The following is a 21,383-nucleotide window of genomic DNA, read 5'->3' on the forward strand; positions in this document are numbered from 1 at the left end:
TTTTCGTTTCAGAATAAATCAATTCTGCATATGCATGATCAGTAAATAAAAATAAGGCTAATTTAAATTTCTAAATATTTACAGAACCTAATAAAACCTAATAATTAATTTATTTTTTTTTTAAAAAGGAAAAGTATACTCTAAATGGGTGAGTTTGTTGCAGGCAGCAACAAAGAAACTAGTTCACTAATCTACTATAGTTCCTGCAAAACTGGCATATTTACCACTTCTATAGTTCTATTAGGCACACTATTGTCATCAGCACTTCTTCAGAGCTTCTTCAAGTTTAGGAGTTTCCTGCAAAAGCACATCTCCGAAAGCTCTCTCTTGCACTACATTTATGAGTCCACCAGTTTTCAACGCCTGAAATATCAAAAATCACCATACAAGGTCATGAAATTAGCAATCTTAATACACAGTAATATATACGCAGAGGAAGAAAATTGCACAGAAGCTGAATTGTGTAACAAATTTTACATGGGCTCTCATCAATTTTTTCCCCAAAACTACTGCCTTTTAGTACTCACCAGTATTTCGAAAAAAAGCAATGCATTTTCCCTCTTGGTTTTATGTTCAACAATGGGTAGCAGTGTAATGCCTTGTACACCTTCCTGCTTCTTTCTTTGGATTACTCGACGCAGGTATCTCGCCACAGTTCTGAAATAAATTTAAAACAAAAAACGTTAAGAAATTTTCATAAAAATAAGGAATTGATACAAATATTAATCTCCATTTGTTATTACCTGGTTCTAGCAGACAATTCTCCATCTGCAAGCACAAAACAAAAGCTTTAGTTATTGTAAACAGAAACTAAGACATGAAAAAGAAGATTAAATATTTAACTTTTGGGACTACAGCATTGTTATCGCTGTTGCTGTGAAAATTAAATTATACGTAATATAACCAATACTAGCATGTAAAGTAGGAAATGAGCTTACTCTTGTTCCTATGGAGTTCTTGACTATCTCCTTCATTTTCATTCATCTACATACATAATTCACAAAAGAAGAGTCCGCAGCAAATCGCCATTAGTACAGAGCAGCAGAGATAATGAGAGCATATAAAATCAAAGAAATAACAGCCATAATGAGATTAGCCAGGTTCACGCGTTCCATGATTGATGTACTTACGGACAAACCACGACCTTTAGAGGCAGCCCAGGAATGAATCAAGATAAAAAAATAAATACATGAAACAATGAATATACTAGAAGTCATCTTAGCTTCTTGTGAAATCAAAATTCCTCTGCCAACTAAGGTTCATTTGCCTCTTCTCTAGACATACCTAGATGTCTTATACAACATACTTCAATTCCTAGCACTATTCCTGTTTATTTGACAGTTTGACTCCTAAATCGTTTAACAAGTTTCCAACTTTCAGTTACCCAGGGTTAAAGATTAGATGTTATGGAACAGCACAGATGGCCAATGTAATTAGCATCAAGGAGTAGGCTTAGAAATTAGCTTCAAAAAGTTTACATGAACATTCACCCCTTTTGAGCAAACTAAGACACTTTGCAGTCCTCAATCTTCATACCAGGTTTTCAATTAATATATTTTTTTTAGAAAACTACTCGTCCAATGACATCTTACTCATTAGCAATTCCTTGAAGAAATGACACATCCAATGAATAAATTAGCCTTTTAGATTTGTAAACTACTCTGCCCCACTCAGTTTATCAATAAACCATCTTGCTAGTCCAATAAAGTCAACAAAATTAACATAACTTGTGGTAAGAGGTCTACCTCAGCCACCAGACTAGGACCACAACTGTCTTCCGCTGCATCGTACACAGACATTTCCAACCTTCTATTCTCATACGAATGAGCACCTTCCCCATCTGAATCTGCACCCCTGAAGCTTCCAAATACCCTGGCAGAATTTGGACACTGAATTGGAGTTCCTGGAGCGATTGTTGATCGACTGTCAGTGGGGGCACTTGAAGTTGCAGCATCCTGCTGCTTTACTGGAGGTTGGGTAATTTCAATGGGTTCGACTGCATGACTTGTAGATGGTTCAGTTCTTGCTTTTGTTACTTCACGGCAGATGACTTCCAGCTCTAAAGCATCGCCTGTGAGTTATGGATTACTACTCTATCACAACACAAATGATAATTATAATACAAATGTGAGCATATTAAAATATACTTACAGGGTATCAAAGGCTCCAAAAAACTGTTTGGAAGGGCTGAAATACGATGAAGCCTCCACAAATCGATGACTGTATGAGGAGCTTTCCTTTTCTTACATACCAAGCCACTTGCGCCCTTAATGACCCGCTTCATTATCCTGCCAATTATCAGATCATTGCCAAATGTCTGAGTACATGAAAATTTCAAACTCTAGATGTCTTAATGTTTGCATATATCTTTAGTTGCCCATCATCGGTATAAGCCTTTAAAGAACAATGTTCCATAATCGAATAATCAAGACAGGAATTAATACATCAGGTTAAAGTCCCAGCCAAATCCCAAGCAATACCCAAAATTTATATTGTTTCCATGAAAATTATGTGGAAGCTGTTAACTTACTCATTATCCAACATTGTAATTTCATCATACACGCATTTTCTTTTGCAAGGTCGTTCAATCTTCTCCTTCTTAGCAGGAGTGGGCACGACCATAAACTCAGGAGTAGCAGTAACTGCATCAACCAAACACCTTAGTGATCTTAAATAAGTCAAACCCCCCACCCCCACCCCCCCACAAAAAAAAAAAAAAAAAAAAAAAAAAAAAACTGATAACAGAAGCTTCAAGCATAAGAAAATGAATGCAGTTCATAGGTAATGATCAAATAGATATTGTGATATTAAATGCACCTCCAGCATATGCAACTTCTGAATCACGGGTCTTCTCTGTGGAAGACGGCACTTCCTTCTCTTTTAATATAACGTGATCTTGATTCTCTATTAGATCTTTCTTTAGGGCATCCACATCCATATTATCAGTAGTTTGTGCTTGATATTCATTTATCATATTGAGAAGTTCAACATCCAATTCAAAGTCCATGCCCTCTTCTTCAGTAAATCTTAACTCTCGAAGCTTCTCCTTGCTTGTTTTAAAGTCCTTTAAGAGGTTTGGAGAGCTTGTACCATTAAATTCCATCCGATGAGGTGAAAACACTCTGAATCAAAAGCAAAGAATGTGTATTACACTCAAGAATTAACAGAGTAAAGCCCAACAAATCTAAATTTAGAACATCAATGCCGCAAATTAGACTTCAGTTTTCATACTTATCAGGAGGAGTATGAGTATGGCCAGATGTTTCTCGTGCAAAGGCTAATTTATCAGGTGTTTGAGTGAACGACCAAGTTTCCTGTTGCATAGTGACCCCTTGTGATGTCTGAGCATCACTCAGATCTTCCCAGAGAGTGGAACCCTCTTCAAATTGTAGCTGCAAAGTTGCATAACAATGACATTGTCACCCTCAAAAAGCCTTACAGAGCAAAATATGCTACAAAACCAAGAAGTTATAAGCCACATTGAGCAATTTTAAGTACAAGATGCTCCAGTCATCCATAGCAAATAAAGGACAGCTATTCGCAAGAAAGTGGGAGTTGCAGGCATTACAGACAAATCAGGGAAAATTGCCTGTGTTGGTTCGGGCATGTAAGACGGAGACCCTAGGGTACACCGGGACGAAGAGTGGGTTCATGGATAGCTTCAACGAGGTAGAGGGAGACCGAAAATGACTTGGTTGGAAGAAGTCAGGAAGGATATGAAGCAAATGGATTTGCATGAGGATGAGGTATTTGATTGCAGGGGATGGAGGAGGAAGATTTTTGCACATGACTATACGGAATACTCACTTTTGGTTCATGTAGGCGATCCCACTTATGAGATTAAGACTTTGATTGGGTGATTTATAAATGATTTGGATGATCTCTAATTTAGGTAGGATGAATTAAGTAATACCGAATATCAGAAAGAGCACAGCAAACACCACAATTTTAGTTTGACTGACTACTTGTGGTTAATTAATACTTTTTACACATGAGATGAGTGCTGATTACATCTTTATATGTGATTCATCTTTCAACAATCCAAATGTTACCGATACATCAACTTAAGGAGGGTTGAAAATATCCAAATATAATTTAGCTGTTTAGCCTTCAAAAGATTCCCAGCCTCTTAATATGACTACAACTTCAGTCATATTGAATACTCAGAAAATCTGATGGAAGCTGATAAAATTTTTCACTAAAAGAAAAATTCCTCTAAAAATAGATGTAAATGGATCTAGTAACTTCAGAATACTTACTTAAGGTACAAAAAAGAAAGATTACCTTATCTAAAGAGTATTGAGAAAAAACATCTTTCCCTGCACCAACTTTACAGAAAAAAAATATATAATTAAAATACCAAGGAAAACTAAAAAATCAAATATCTTTGGGAGAACAATGGTACCTTTGATACTAATATCTTCATTTCGTGCAATATTGCACCTGTGTATTTAATCAATCAAATCATAATTTGTAGAAAGAATGAGTAAAAGAGAGCATAAACTTTTTTTTAAAATGAAAAATCTTAATCTGAATGTTATACTCACTTGCTTGCACAATCTGCAACCTCCAGTTGAAAAGTATCAAGTTCATACCGCTCCGGCAGGGTAATGGAAGGAGAAGATCGCACAATATCTCTAAAGGAAACTACCTTTTTGCCAACAGAGAATCTATTGATATAGGAAACAGTTTCGTGACAGTCATTAAATAAATATTCGACTTTCTTGGAATAGATTCTCACGACGCCAAGGAGAAGATAAGCCAAAATCCTGTATGTAACAGATGGCAATCCTTCTCGAAGAATTTTATCTGTCATAAATAAGACAATAAGAAATATAAGGCAAAACAAAGATGGTAAAAAATTTATCCACTACGTGTCATACCAAGAAGTGCATACAATAAAATGAGAGGACTTCTTGAAGTAGACTAAAGAAAATATCACCACGACCATACACAGAAGAGGTTTGTGACAATGATGCAAATCAACCAAAATTATAATGGATTGATTGATTGAATTCAACTCAAACTCCACAAATTAAGCTTGGGTCAAAGCAATAAAGGTTAAGTGCCTAGTAAGAAAATCCAATTTCACCCCTTTCCAGTCTCCATGAACCTCAATGTGGGATATATATTTGACGCTATATAGAAGCTGAGCATTTCACAATAAACACCCAAAAGCATAGCTGCTTGTAAATCAATCTGAAGGAAACATCATGCATGCAAATAACTTCAAAAGTAACCAAGCAGACAGCCCATAAATTGAACAAGATGGTGCTGCGTTCCAATCACTTAATATACTCTGAGAAAATGAATGGTGTTATATACAACAAATATGGCTATGTTCAGTTCAGCTAATTTAAGCATTTATTTGCTTAATACAGAGATGATTAGCTTAAATAAATTCAAGTAAATCTTTGCATTTGCATTTACTTATTGCTAGATTTTTTTTAATTATTTATTTTAAAACATATCGCTGAATATTTTTAATTATGTAATAAAAACTTACTTCCTCCATTTCATATTACATAACACATTTCATTTAGACATGTTTACCAATCCATACTTTCTAATGCAAATATCCTTGATTACATTATAAGCAAAAATTATAAAAATTTGATATGTAAAAAATAGATGTTGAAACGAATCTAACAAGACCCCACATGAGTATACTTTTTCTCAACATGAAATCACAAAACAAAGTCAAAGCAAGTTATGTGAATAGTGTACAAAATCAAACAATGTCATCTAATTTGGAACGAAAGAAGTATGAAAATTTCATACTACTATATAAAGTTACAATTTAACATTAACATGAAGCTAATGACATCTCATTTGATGATTCTTAGGGTTGTCCCAATCATTACGGAGGCCTGTGCAATTAACCCTTAGATTCATCTTATCAATGTGTATTTATTACTCCTTGAAAAGTGTGTATTGCGTTAAAAAAAGTATTTTATTACTCTTCAAAAACCGCGTATTGCGCCTTTATGCACCTTAATTGCCGTTTGAATTAAAAAAAAGGTAAGTATGTTGTTAATGGAATTTGAACCTTCGCCTAACAATCACTGAACCTCAACAAGTCACTTCATCTAATTAACTAATTATGCAACACATTTCTTACGCAGTATATTACAAGTAAGCCCCTTTCAATGTTTAGGACAGGTGAGTATTAAAGTTTAAGCAAATCCGAAAATTATACGAAGTATCAGATAAAAAGAATCCAAATCAGATTAGGTAAAAACAAATCAGTTGAACTGCAGATAGCCTATAAAGTCCACTTCAATCAAGATAATCTACCATAAAAATCTAGAAAAAAATTTGTCCTGTTAGTCCCGAATACCTTTACTATAGCTGTATGATCGCCATGGTATGGTTACAACAAAAACAACAAAACTATTCACCCATTTAAATGAAAATGAAGAAAGTGACTCTCACTTCATCAAAATGGTATAGCATAACAACAATTTCATCGGCCTCACCCTTAAGATGTGGCAAAAGGATGTTTAGTGTAAAAACAGTAGTACCTAAAAACTACTAGGAGCACTATCATGACCTTAACAGGCAATTTGGCCAGAAAACCATCCATTCACCAAATCACTGGGAAACCTAGATGAACAAGAATAAATAAATGACAGCTTAATGCCAATGGCGAGGTAATTAAATTCAGTAGCAAGCAGATATTAGAGCCAACTTCGAATACAACTCAGCAAAGCTAATACAAGTAATTGAATTCATAACTCATAACACGGAGAGCAGATCAGCCAACATGATTATGTTCCTCACTCTTCATTTCATCCCAACAGTGTCTTTCATTCAAACATATACACTTAAACATAAATCAGCAAACACCAAAGCAATGGAAATCCTCAAAGGAAGGCAGGTTAAATTATAGAGATCTGACACAACGAAGTAAAGACAATGCTAACGGTAGATACCACAGGAAGAAAATGCTTCATTCTCAAATTCAGTTTCAAAATCTGTATCACAGAACCTAAAAAATAAAAAAATAATAATAAATAAAAAAAAAGACACTTCAACCTACTTAACAGGATCGTACACTAATCATTTTTTGAAACAGCATTAACTGGTAGAGTAAAAACATTTCTGACATAAAACCCACATGAAATTTTCGCCCAATTTAACCCTCAAATGAAGCAAAAGCAAGATTATTTCCCATTTCAACACTATTACGCATTAATTTCTCAAAAAATAACAAAAAGGGGATCTTTATTTGTTAAAATTATGAAATTTTAGCAAATTAAAAATCCTCACAAGAACCACCAACAAAAATCTCACAAACAGATATAATCACCACAATGAATCAATTTTCAGGAAAATGACACCCAAATGAGCAACAATGAGAGAAAATTAAACATACCCAGATGACATTTTTCCCCCCCATTTCAACAATTTGACAAAAAATGACCAACAATTTAACATAAAAATAAATAAAAAAATTGGGCAAAAAAATGCTCACTAAATCTCTAAACTTTCAAAGTCAAACCCTAAAACAACATCACAAAAATGCAGAACACTTTACAATCAAACAAACACCATAAACTTCAAATCAATTTCCAACAAAACCAAAAACTTAACACAAAACAAAACCAATAAATCATAATAACAAATGAAAATAGAGAGAACACAAACCAACAGAAGAGATAATATCAGTGTCAGTAACTTGACGTTTTTTGAGGCGTTTGAAGAAATAGCCAGCAACCCAAATAGCACCCAATGGTCCTTTACTTGATAGAAGACACTGTGAGTAGAACATTGTTCTCTTTCTCTCTCCTCCTCCTTCTTCTTCGTCTTCTTCTTCTTCTTCTGGGTTTTTTTCTATGAAAATGGTGTTCTGATTTCTTACCAAAAATGGTAAAACTGGGTTTATAGCAGTCATCAGAAAAGAGAAAAAAGAGGTTTTTCAAGTTTGGAAGAGGGAAGAAAGAAACGGTCGATTGGTGTACAAAGGAAGTCTTGCTCTAAAATGTTGCCACGAATAAATTATTGGTGTTACTCCTACTCGTGTTACTATACTGTGGTCTTATAGAGTAACTTTTTTGAATTTCGAAGGATGCTATTAATTTGGATATTGATGAAAATGGTAAAACAAAGATTCATGGTCTATCCAATATCTTCATATACGGGCGTGTTCGGCGCTAGCTTTTGAGTAGCTTTTAGTGGTTTGACCAAGTCAAACCACTACTCAACAAAAAATGTGAGTGTTTGGCAAAGTAATGGTTCTAGTAGCTTTTAGTGGTGGAGGTAGCTTTTATTAAAAGCTAGGATTATTAGCTTTTGAAGTTAGAGGTAGCTTTTGAAGTAGCTTTTGAAAATTTAATGTATAGTTTTAAAAATAAAATATTGATTCTTAAATGTAACAGCTAGTCAACCACTACTTTACCGAACAATCATACCTAAATTATCTTTTTTCACAGCTAACAGCTTGTTGACAGCTAACAGCTATCTCCACAGCTCACAACTATCTCCACAGCTACAGCTACCTTCACAGCTATATTTTGCCGAACATGCCCTTGATAATTTGACTAATTGGTATTTAATATGAAATCTTCGTGATTTTAATACTCAGATGTGTAATTTGAATTTTAAATCCTGAATTGATTTAATAGTATATTATAATAACAATTGTGTTTTTTTCTTTTTTTTTTTTTAATTGTGTTTCTGAAAATGAAAATATATTTTGAAAAAATTATTAATTACTCTATACAATTGGAGTTATTTTTTAGGGAATTTCCCTCCTAAGCTCTTTTTTAATTATTTTTTAAAAAAATATTGATTATTTTGTTTAGAAAATGCGTTATTCTATTTATTATTATGATAATATATGTTAAGGCTATTAGTATTGTTTGAAAAATATAATTGAAGAGTATTTTGCTTGTTATTTTAATTTAATTATTTTTACACTTTCCCATTAGTTTCTAGTTCATCTAGGTTGAAAATCATGGAGTTGTATAATGGTAAACCCGTGTTTACAAAACTTGCAAATTTAATGGATTATGAAAAGTACGTACAAATTCCATAACATTTATGTTATTTAAAGTAATATTTTCATCTTTTATTGAATGCGTAGTTCTTTTTTTATTGTTATTAAAAGTATCAATCATTGTACATAATGATAAATTACGATAGAAAATATGTTCTATAAATGAATCTGCTGTTATATAAATAATGGATGTTTTTAATTCTTGAACGGAGTTAAATCTTTACAATCTACTGCTGGATAGGTACGGCCGTACAAAGTATATACCATACTCCATATCTATAAATCACACAAGTATATATTAAAATAAAATGGAAATTATACATGTTTGGATAGGAAAATGTAGTTTTTTTTTTAATTTTTTATATATATATATATATACACCCAGGTGTACCGTACACCAAAATATATTTTATTTATTTGATAATTTTTTTACTCATTTTAAAATCTAAAATGAGCAAAAAAAAAAAAAAAAAAAAAAAAAAAAAAAAAAACCTTTAGTGTACTTACCTCTATTACTCTATAATCTATATACACTCGGGTGTGTATAAAAGGTTCTCAAGAAAATGGGTTACTATTTTGAAATTTATACTCCGTATTAAGTAAGCCTATCCCATTAAAGCTTAAATGCTATATAAAGACAACTGGCCCAGCCCAATGACAACTATAATCATACAAAATACAAATAGGCAAATAGCAAAGTCACAGAGTCTAGAAAGATGTAGCACTCCTCGTGAAGACTAAGAACTTAAACTAACATACCCATTACCTTTGAATATATACTTAAACTAACTTTGCTCATTACCTTTGAATTATTTTTTTATTTTGACAGAATTACTTTTGAATATATACTTAGTTCCTTATATACAAATCTTAAGGCAAGCAGCACAACTGCACAAATATGAAGACATCACAATTAGTAGAGTGGATTGTCAAAAAAAGATAATCACCTCTCAAAAGGTTTAATCAATTTAACTCACAGGTTTATAGATTGTATTTTTTTTAATTTTTTATTTTTTATGTTATGATAAGTTAGGGTATTATTTTGAGAGAAGATTATTCTAACTTCTTGTTTACCTTTTCATTACAAAAAAAATTACCTCACATATACGAAGTAAGAAAGGAAGACAATCATGTAGCTTATCATTTGACTAAGCTAAGCTAGTTCCATTTGGGGCTGAGCATGCATGGGTTAACCATTGCTAGCTTATTACTCTTAAAAATAAATCAATTATCTTAGGGTTCGTTTGGCATTGCTGTGGTTTTCTGTTTTTTGGTTTTTTGTTTTTTAAAAGTATATGATATATGTCCCCTAATGAATCGAAAATTATTTAAACATATTAAAATTATAATAATTTCGAAAACTGATAACAGAAAAGTGGAAACACCTTTTTCTTGTTTGCTGTTTTTGATTTAAAAAAAAAAAGAAAACTGAAAACCAAAAATGATGCCAAACTAACCCTTAATTAAGTGATGTGTTCATTGCTTAATCTTTGATCATTATTATGATTTTAATGAAGTATATTTTATTCAAGTATACCTAATAGTACGTCAAAATAAATAAAGAAGTCAATCGAGTTGCTAGCTAGTCCGGTTATCGTATACTTTGGGGAAGAATTCATCATGAATTGACCAAGTCTGTCAATAATAGGAGTATCAAAATTATTTGAAGTATTACATCATCCAATCTAATTTTTTTTTTTCTTGATTTTTTAATTAGCTAATCAATTTGTCATGACTCATGAATGATAGAATCATGATAATTAAGTTGACTTTAGAGAAAAAACACTGAAAGGAAAATACGAAAAGTATAATTTATGTACGTAGCAAATATTAAGCCATTCAATTCAATCGTTTTCATATTTTGAAGAATATTATATATATTTGTCAAAAGAAGATTAGTATTAAGTTTGATAATAAACTGAACAATGCAAATACCTTGTTATTTCATGGAAGATTAACACAACAGTTACACTAGATTATTGATTTCCTTGCTAGCTTGCTGACGGATATTTTTATATGTATACTAGACAATTAGACATCATTCAAGTTGGTTGATAACAAGATCACTTTGATTAAATATAACAACCCTTAATTTAGTTTTAAAAAACCTAGTAGGGATTAGGGAAGTATTAAGTATATATGTAATTCTATAACTTTGAATTGTAATAAGCTGACACCCTTATTCTCTTTTATCCTAGTCAATTAAAACCCTAACCATTATCATTAGTAATATATTTGATTGAGCAATTATTGTCAATTTAAAATGTGTGACACAAATTTTTTCAATTTGCATTATACGTGGTATTTCTTGTAGATGGTGTGTCGGTTGGTATATAAGTATATTCATCTAATAGTATTTTTGTCATCACACATTTTAAATTGATGACCCAAATGATCAAAATTTTAGACATCTAAATTTAGGGTCCAACATGTATGCACTACGTAAATTAACTTGTTTGGGTTTGGACCACTTTGGGGTCAACATTTTCGTTTTTGATACTATTTTTCGTTTCCAAAACTTCAACAAAAACATACTGATCAAAGACATGTTTTTGTTGTTGTTGTTGTTGCTGCAATAATGTTCGCTCACAAAAAAAAATTCAATCCTTTACATGCGATATTCAATCTCTTAAATATCGATTTTTTTTTTTATATACATTTGGGTGCAATTAAGGTGTCTGAGGGCTATTTACTGCTCATTTAAATATCTAAAAATGAGCCAAAAAAATAAATAAAATTGGTGCATCCATCACTATGTGCAATTATGAACTCATGAAAATTTAAAGGTTTTGGTAAATATAGCTCAAATGTTTATTCCTTGTTCTCACTCTACGTCTCTCTCTCTTATTAATCAAGACAATCAATATATAATATATTCTATTTAGGCCCCGTTCTCTTCACCTTATTTTTGCTGAATTGAAATTAGTTTTACCGAAATAAAATTATATTTGCTGAACTTAAATTATTTTTACAGAATTTAAATGAATTTTATTGAACTGAAATTATTTTTGCTGAACTGAAATTATTTTTACCGATTTTCTATTATAATTCTTCTTTAAGAAAATTGAATTTTACTGAATTGAACTTAAATTTATTGAACTGAAATTATTTTTACTGATCTGAATTTAATTTTACTGAACCGAACTTATTTTTACTGAACTGAACTTATTTTTTTAAGGTGAAGAGAACAGGGCCTTAGAGTGAATTTTATATTAATTTTAAATTCTTTGTATTTTTTATCCCTACTTTTTAATAAGTAGGATTAAAATTTTATAAATAGTATTGAGACTATTATACCCCTAAAAATATTTATATATGTATTTATCCTTTTTTAAAAATATGCCGATAGATTGAGACGATTATGCTTCTAACATATTTGTTTACATAATTGCTTTCATTGGTCATTAATGCTATTTTTTTTTTTTGGGAACTTTTAAAAATTGTGTTTGTGGACATTTATACCCCTAACATATTTGTTCACATATTTTGCCTCATTAGAGCTACTAACAACAAACTAAATTAAAGTAGAACTTCCCAGACTAGCTAGCTAACTAAATTAAACTATCATGCGTTAGCTGCCCTAGTGTTTTTTTTTTTACAATGTTTCCATATGTTGTTTCCGTTTTCATGCAACGAACTTAGGGTCCAACTATGTGTAATTTCACTACGTATGTACAAGTAATTAAGAAACAGTTAGGGGTTGAGTCAACACTCAATAAATTAAAGAATTACTCTTCTTGTCTTCTTAATGTATACATTCACAAAAAGTGATATAACTTGACAGAATGATTAGAAAATTGGTCAACCCCAGATTATTGGCTATCTTCAAGGAATATTCAAATGTGTTATTGACTTATTCTTTGTCCTTTCTTTCATTAGACATCATAAGTTATATTCTAAAAACAAGATTGTATATATATAAAATGCTCAACTACTTCGTCTTAATCTCTCATTTTGTTATATAACAATTTAATATTACATTTTAATTGAAAGCTTAATTAGGCTAAGTGTAATAATACAATACTAGCCTCTTGCTAGGGTTAGTTGATCAGTGAGAACACATTTTGGAATTCAAAGACCGCAGTACTAAAGTACAACGAATTTTTTATTGATTGTAATTAATTATATGCACTAAGTTAATTAATTAAAGAATATTTAGTTCTTTGACTCTTCTGATCTTATTTTACTCTTTCAATTCTTAAGTGTATCTTCATTTTTACCCGAGGAAGGTCGAGATGCTTGATTTAAACTTAATATGTTGATGGCTTAATGCCATTGTGTGCTAAGGCTATAACAACTTAATTGACTTCAATTTAGATAAACTAACATGCACAAAGACATGCATATATCAAATTATTCATAATACAACTAACATATATTGAACGGTTAAAGTAATGTTTTGACTTATTTATTCAAGCAAACGAGCTAAACTACCTTAGTTATATTCCATATCATTTATATATGTGGTACATCCTTGACTGGTTGGGTTATTAAGCACAGTCAGTCCAGTTGATTTGAATTGAAATAAGGTTTCATCGATCATTCATCTAATGTCCTGTTCATTACCCCCCCCCCCCCCCCCCCCCCAAAAAAAGTAAATAAATATATAGCACCCGTTTAAATTTGTTTTCCTACCTTCAACCTTTGAGTCAACTACCATGTAATGAAAATATACTTGTATTTCATAGTCCGTATTTACTACTCCGTATTCCTTTGTAGTTGTTGAATGAGCATCGTATATAATACTACCCACAGTCCCACATGCATGTCACGCATTGCTGCATGGGTAAGAGCGAGCTATATTTTGGTTTTCTTTGAAAGGCTTGATTGACCTACTTAGTAGTTAGTAGCTGTCAAAACTCAAAACTATAAATTGTTAATTTAAACAGCCTCTTGGAGCTTACTACATATACTATTATGGACACGTATATATACGGACGTATATGATAATTTTAATATATACACATATTAAAATATATAAAAGAGAATCAAGGCTGATCTAGTGGTCTGGATGGTCAAATGCCATCATTCTTTCAATTTTGTTATAGGGTTTAAATTTCAATTATCATCATATCAATGAATCATTGTTTATTAATAATTTGTATATAATTAATATCCGCTGAATTCATTATAATTACAAGTATTACTCCATTTTTTATTCCCGCTAAATGCTTAAACAGTTTGATTAATAGTCTTATACATGTATTAATACACAATAATTTGACTACTACTACAGTACTACTACATACTTGCATAAATTATTTGTAATTTATGAAGTACTATACTAATTTACATTTGAAAAATAGTATTACTAATATTAATGTATGCATCTAATTCTTGATTATTATTCCAACAATATATTTATATATTGCACAATAATTTAAAACTAGTAAAAAATGTTATTAAAAATTAATACAAGTACATAAAGTCAAACTATAGCGACTATTTATTTAGAAATAGAAAGAGTACATATAATTATTTTGCCATACGTCACATGGCAAGAAAGAATTTACATATACTACTCCGCCTACTACATACGGAGTACATAATAATTAATTACATAGCTAGCTAGGACTTGTATATAAGAGTACACACACATCTTATTTCTAGCCAAACAAAGAGGCCTTAGAAGGCAAAACAATAATACTTGTAGTTTAAAAGATGAGGTTTCTTCGCCTAATCTTCCTAAATCTCTTACTAATAAACGCAGCAATAGCATCATTAGCAAGAAATAGCAAAACAAGTGCAATTACTGCTGCTACAAAGTTGTTTCAAAAGAGATCAATGCTTAAGATTATACCAGTTAATGTGGGATTGATCTTGGATGAACAAGATTACTGGGTTGGGCAGATGGGTTACAGATGCATTAAAATGGCGCTTTCGAGCTTCTACGATACTCATCAGAATTACAACACCAGGCTTGTTTTACATACCAAAGATTACAAGCATTATGATGTTGTTAGTGCTGCTTCTGCTGGTACGTAAATCATATTTTTTTTTTCCACCTCACCCTTTTGGATGATATCCTGAAACTAAGATCAACTTCTCTAAGAGAGGGCTGAAAATGGGCCGTGCATAGGGCTTAGATGTGATTTTTGGCTTCTATATGAGAGAACTCTTTTATGTTCTAAATTCTTACTCGTATATTCTAAATTTTTACTTATGTGTTCTAAATCTTAAATGAGTTAAATTAAATGTTCCAAATTATGTTCTAAATTTTAAATTGTGTTTTAAGATTTTTAATCATATGTTCAGGATTTTAAATCATGTGTTCTAAATTATTATTCGTATGTTCCAAACTTTTATTCACATATTCTAAAGTTACTCGTCTGTTATAAATTTTAAATCAGCTGTTCTAAATTTTTACTTGTATGTATGAAATCTTAAATCATAGTTCTAAATTTATTCATATGATTTGAATTTTAAATTAAATTTTAAAAATTTTACTCACATGTTCTAAATATTAAATCAGATGTTCAAATTATTACACACGTATATGATCTGGAATTTTTACTCATATGTTCTAAACTTCAAATCATGTGTTCGTTCTAAATTTTTACTCATATATTCTAAATGTTTACTCAGTTGTCATATAAATATGAGTTCTTACATATAGACTTATATATAGAACGGCACGTGAAGGGGTCAGGTTGATAACATTTACTATACCAATAAACTAAAAACATAACGAGAATACAAAATTCACTATATCATAGAGATAAATTCGATCAATTCATGAGTAAATTATGTTTTCGTTTTATTCTCTGAAAAAAAAAAAAAAATGCTAACCACAAATGAGAAATATCCTACGTACACTAGGGAGTTTATGTTTATTTTATAATCGCTCTATAATACGTAGTAGTATGTATTAAGAGCTTATTTTCAACAACTACCAAAATGATGACATGAAAATACATTATTTGGGATCACGACTATTGAGTATTGACTAGTATAGGAAAATTCATACAGCTGGTTAGTAGTTATGGTCTTCATACATAGGTCTAGTTGTCCAATTAGACAAAATTATTCAGTTTTATAATGATGTATTACAAATTAGAGTCCAAATTTATGTCATAGTTATAAGATCAATGTCGCTGAAAATAATAATTTAGATGCCACTATTTAATTAGTCCTTAATTAATTTATTGATTGCATTGTGGCATCTCACTTAGCACACTAACAGGATAAACTAACATGCATGCAAAATTTTGAATTAGGTATTTAGTATCTAGTGACCCTTGTGAAAAGTCTTGATTAGGACAAGTTTAATAGCTAATTACTTTCTCTGCTCTATAATTGCTACGAGTATTAGAATAAGACTTGGGAGTTGACGCTAGAAACGGTGGTGTAATTATTATTATTTTTTTAATTTACATCTTATAACGTTCTTCCCTATATATGTGGCTATGTGTTACGTATGTTAGAAAGTTGTAATATTACACCTAATGGTAGAATAGGTGGTTAGTATAAATTTGAAAATAAAATTAGATGTCACGGTATCCTATTCCGTATGTAGTATATTATAATTATAAATGATTTTACAAAAATATTTCTTTATATTTTAGTACTCGTATATGTTATGCTTGTTATCTTCACAATATCATAGCAAAATGTAATTTCAAGAGATGTGCCAACTTTTTCCGAACAATTTATGCCATGTGACAAATATTAGTGGACAAATGAAATATAAGTACTTATTTGAAAGTTTAATATACTTGTTCATTCAATTATATATGAGCACTGCCTGCACTATTCTTACAAAAAGAGTAATTTTTGAAGCCAAAGGATTAATTAAAGATATCATGTATGTTAATATTAATCGTTTAATATGTCAAACTTTTGTGTTACAGCCATTCATCTTATCAATAACGTTGAAGTAAAGGCAATATTAGGGCCACTTACATCAACAGAAACCCAATTTGTGATAAATCTTGGCACTAAGGCTCAAGTACCCATCATCTCATACTCTGCAACAAGCTCCTTCCTTTCATCTCTAGGAAGTCCTTACTTCATTCGAGCTACCCAAAGAGATGTACATCAAGTACGAGCCATCGGGGCGCTTATCCAAGCATTTGGTTGGAAAGAAGTTGTGCCAATACATGGTAATGATGAATATGGTCGAGGCATTATGCCTGATCTTGTAGACATGTTACAAGGAATCAACACGCGTATGCCATACCAAAGTGTCATTAATCCACTAGCAACCGATGATCAGATTTTAAAAGAATTGTACAAGTTGAAAACAATGCAAACAAGGGTGTTCATTGTTCATTTGTGGCCTAATATAGGAGTTAGGTTTTTTCTTAAAGCTAAAGAGGCAGGGATGATTAGTGAAGACTATGTTTGGATTTTGACAACTGGGATGACTGATTTACTCGAATCTTTCGATCATAATGCCCTCGAATCAATGCAAGGTGTGTTGGGTGTCAAGACTTATATTCCAAGAACACAAGAGCTTAAGAATTTTACTAGTAGATGGTCAATGAATTTCAAGCATGATCACCCAAATGTGTATGGTTTATGGGCTTATGATGCTACTTTTGCTCTTGCTAAAGCAGCAGAGGAAGCATTTACTAGTAGTGTTAATGACTTCAGTTCATCAAAGAAAAGTAAAAGTAATAGCACTTCAACTGATCTAGATGATCTTGCAGTCTCCAATATTGGGCCGAAGCTTGTCCAAGCTGTATCGAAAACTGAATTCAGAGGTCTTGCAGGAGATTTTAGCCTCAACAAAGAAGGGGAACTAAAACCATCCATCTACCAAATAATAAATTTGGTTGGAAATGGATGGAAAGATGTCGGGTTTTGGACTGCAGAAAATGGACTAATGAAAGACCTGAAGGGGAACTTCTCTGCAGGTTCTGCATATTCCACATCGAAGATTAATCTACGAGCTATCATATGGCCAGGAGACAGTTTTTCTGTTCCTAAAGGTTGGGTCATTCCTGCAAGTGACAGAAAGTTGAGAATTGGAGTTCCTATTAAGGATGGCTTTACTGAATTTGTGAAAGTGCAGAAAGATCCTGATTCTGACACTACCAAAGTCACAGGTTACTGCATCGATGTTTTCGATGCAGTTATGGCAAAGCTTCCATACTATGTTTCTTATGAATATGTTCCTTTTTGGCAAATGAAAGAGACGGCCTCGAGTTCTTATAATGATTTGACTTACCAGGTTTATCTTGGGGTGAGTACAGAACATCTTTATGAGTCTATCAGCTTGGTTTCTGTATGATTAAGATTATGTATTTATGTTTTTAGGGAGTAATATACTAATAATTCACTATTTTTCTATTTGACAGGACTATGATGCTGTTGTTGGAGATGTGACCATAGTAGCAAACAGGTCACTATATATAGATTATACACTCCCATTTACAGAATCTGGTGTGACAATGGTTGTTCCGGTGAAAGAGAACCATACAAAGAGGGCATGGCTGTTTATGAAGCCACTGACTTGGGATCTCTGGGTTATGACCTGTTGCTTCTTTGTGTTAATTGCTTTCATAATCTGGGTTCTTGAACACCGTGTGAACGAAGAATTCCGAGGCCCTCCCTTACATCAAGCAGGCACTGCTCTTTACCATTCATTCTCAACCATGGTCTTTGCACATAGTAAGTTGCTCCATCTTAACCTGTGTTTTGCTCTTAATTTTACAGGCTACAAAATATTTACTGTACAAAATTTGTGCAACTGAGGTTAAATTGTTTCCTGCAGTCCTATTATACATTGAAAATATGGATCTAACCTTATTGATTCTTGTATATCGCAAACAGGTGAGAATATTTTAAGCAATCCAGCAAGGTTTGTGATGGTGGTATGGATATTTGTGGTGCTCATCCTTACACAAAGCTACACAGCAAGCTTGACATCTATGTTAACCGTCCAACAGTTGCAGCCTGCAGTCAAAAGCATAAATGAGCTGATAAAAAACAGGGACTCTGTAGCATATCAGCAGGGCTCCTTTGTTGAAGGACTCTTAAAACAGCTAGGATTCAAAGAAAAGCAACTAAAACCCTACAAAACGTGCGATGAGCTAGATGAGTTACTGTCAAAAGGCAGCAAAAGTGGGGGTGTTTCTGCAGTTTTCGACGAGGTTCCATATATGAGGCTTTTCTTAGCACAACATTGTCAAAAGTATTCCATGGTACAACCTTCTTACAAGACTGGTGGTTTTGGCTTTGTAAGTACTTCATCTTATCTCATTTATACTTGCTACTACAGATTTTGTTATAACAGTCTTAATTGACTGTCCTACAGAACAAGATTGGTAAATACTCAATGACATTTGATCCACAATTATATTTTATAGTTATCAATCTTAATAATTAACTTTAGCTTAAGGTGCAAATTCATATGAATCATTCATGTGATTGACTTATTGCAATACACTATGCTGTGTAGTAAATGTGTCTGCTTTCTTCTCATTTCTGATTTTCGTCATATATAAACAAACCGGCCATCAGACGGAATGACTATATACATGGATCATACAGGTTTTTCCTAAAGAGTCTCCTCTGGTGCCTGATGTTTCAAGGGCAATATTGAGCGTAACAGAAGGGGAAAAGATGGTGGAAATCGAAAAAGAATGGTTCAACACACAAGACAATTGCGACAGCTCATCCAGCAACAAAGTGTCTTATGATTATGAATTTAGTCTTGGACTTGAGAGCTTCTGGGGGCTGTTTCTTATAGCAGGACTAGCTACAGTTGTCGCTCTTGTAGTATTCCTAGTGCAGTTCATGTCCAAACATTGGCATATATGGAAACAGAATAACGGTTCATTCTGTATTAGAGTTAAAGAACTGTTTAAGACATTTGATGAGATAGACCGGTCATCCCCTAGCATCAAGAAAACTCAGCAGCAGCTAGAAAAGAGCTGTCGTAGTTGTGAGAATCACCGCGGTGATGATGCAGCTGAAAGTATGCCTAATACGAACTGCCATCCTAGTCCATTGAGAGAATAATGAAGCCATTCGTTTGATCTGCCCAAAAGATGATCACTGTAACATTAATCTGTGGTTACATATATACTTACTACTAGCCTAGAACATTTGAAGGATATAGAAATACCTACTAGTCTGCCATATGGCACAGTTACATATTAGATCTTGTTAGATAAAATAATGCATATACCAAAATCCAATAGTGTGTAACGTAATGTAATTTAATTTTTAAAACAGCTAGATCGAATCTGATTTGATATTATGTAACATATGTAACGTGTTGCTTCTAGATTAAATTAATGGAGTATAACTTGATTGAGCATGCATACTGATTGGGACTAGGGTTTATGGCCTTTATGCTGTTATAACAGATTAGATGAACTATTGAGTCTATGAATATTTGATGAGTAAATTAAATTCAGCGTCAATTGACAAACATGAATGCGGTTAGCAATTGAAAACAATCATAATCTAATCGTACATAAACGAGAGACAATATAAGAATAGTCTATTTTTAATTTAATTTTGATACAAATATACAAGAAATTTTTTTCAAGATTAACACATTAAAAGTTTAAAACACTTATTCAGATTATTAATCAAGAGAAGGATTAATATATTGTAGCAATACCCACGTATAGATATAAATTGTTTAACGTCAATAATTTAACAATAACGGGTCCATAGCTCAGTGGTAGAGCAATTGACTGCAGATCAATAGGTCACCGGTTCGAACCCGGTTGGGCCCTTAAAGATGAACTGTTTTTTCTTTGGCAGAAATTTTATCAATTTGACAGTTGAAACTCTAAGTCTCTAGATGATTATGATAACTAGAATTCATCTAAGCACTTGCATACAGTAATATTTTCTGAAAATGAAATTCAGGCCTTGTTCATTTTCTGTGTATAACTGTTATAACTACATTTTTGGCTGTCGTTTATTTTTGTAAAAAAAACTACATTTTTGGCTCACGTTTATTTTTGAAAAGCTACATTTTTGGCTCGGAGTTGGGAGTTCTGAATTCTACACCAGCAACTCACTTATTACTGTATGACTGTATCAATATTTTGAATATGTACTGCTATGTTATATGCCTTATGGCAAAGCTTTCGGAGTAGGATAGATCGTTTCTTATTGCATAAAACGCCCAAAAATCCGCATAAATAATTATTATGATACAATGTAAGGAACTATGGACTAAAGGTCTGAGGTCATGTGAGGTCCTTGTGGAGTTGTGGACACAGGCAAAATATGTTGCGAGCACAGACGAGTGAACAAAATATAAGTTGATCATACATGTCCAACGCTAACCAAGCCATCAGTGCTATTGAATTATTGAGTCTGAAGTCATTGTTAGCAGTATTGATAAAACAAAAACTGCCATTCAACATATCACATTATCAAATTGAATTATAAAAAAAAAAAAATCCAAGTA

At 32.2% G+C, this 21,383-nt stretch overlaps 2 protein-coding genes and 1 non-coding gene across 4 annotated transcripts; 2 read left to right on the forward strand and 1 right to left on the reverse strand.

The window, feature by feature from the left end:
• Positions 1 to 75: 75 nt before the first annotated feature.
• On the reverse strand, positions 76 to 7,996 carry LOC145593816 (sister chromatid cohesion 1 protein 2-like). 2 transcript variants are annotated; one of them, XM_081650188.1, is made up of 13 exons: positions 7,651 to 7,996; positions 4,548 to 4,809; positions 4,406 to 4,443; positions 4,285 to 4,328; positions 3,232 to 3,392; positions 2,818 to 3,122; positions 2,531 to 2,642; positions 2,152 to 2,288; positions 1,746 to 2,071; positions 939 to 984; positions 744 to 768; positions 528 to 657; positions 76 to 363 (listed from the first exon to the last, which is right to left on the reverse strand). In XM_081650188.1, the coding sequence occupies exons 1-13, from the start codon at positions 7,895 to 7,897 to the stop codon at positions 259 to 261; spliced, it is 1,938 nt and encodes a 645-aa protein (XP_081506314.1). In that variant the 5' UTR covers positions 7,898 to 7,996; the 3' UTR covers positions 76 to 258. The 2 variants fall into 2 exon arrangements, 1 of the variants encoding a protein (XP_081506314.1); XR_014102805.1 differs by lacking the exon at positions 939 to 984.
• A 6,666-nt stretch (positions 7,997 to 14,662) lies between these two features.
• Positions 14,663 to 19,969, forward strand: LOC145567129 (glutamate receptor 2.1-like). The gene is made up of 5 exons (XM_081626368.1): positions 14,663 to 14,978; positions 16,852 to 18,188; positions 18,304 to 18,616; positions 18,779 to 19,185; positions 19,499 to 19,969. Exons 1-5 carry the CDS (start codon positions 14,663 to 14,665, stop codon positions 19,967 to 19,969), a joined length of 2,844 nt encoding a protein of 947 aa, XP_081482494.1.
• Positions 19,970 to 20,625: 656 nt separating this feature from the next.
• Positions 20,626 to 20,697, forward strand: TRNAC-GCA (transfer RNA cysteine (anticodon GCA)). The gene has a single exon. It is a non-coding gene; the product is annotated as a tRNA-Cys (tRNA).
• Positions 20,698 to 21,383: the final 686 nt, after the last annotated feature.

The sequence above is a fragment of the Chenopodium album genome, chromosome 2, assembly GCF_948465745.1.
Source record: "Chenopodium album chromosome 2, dcCheAlbu1.1, whole genome shotgun sequence".
Taxonomy (NCBI): domain Eukaryota; kingdom Viridiplantae; phylum Streptophyta; class Magnoliopsida; order Caryophyllales; family Amaranthaceae; genus Chenopodium; species Chenopodium album.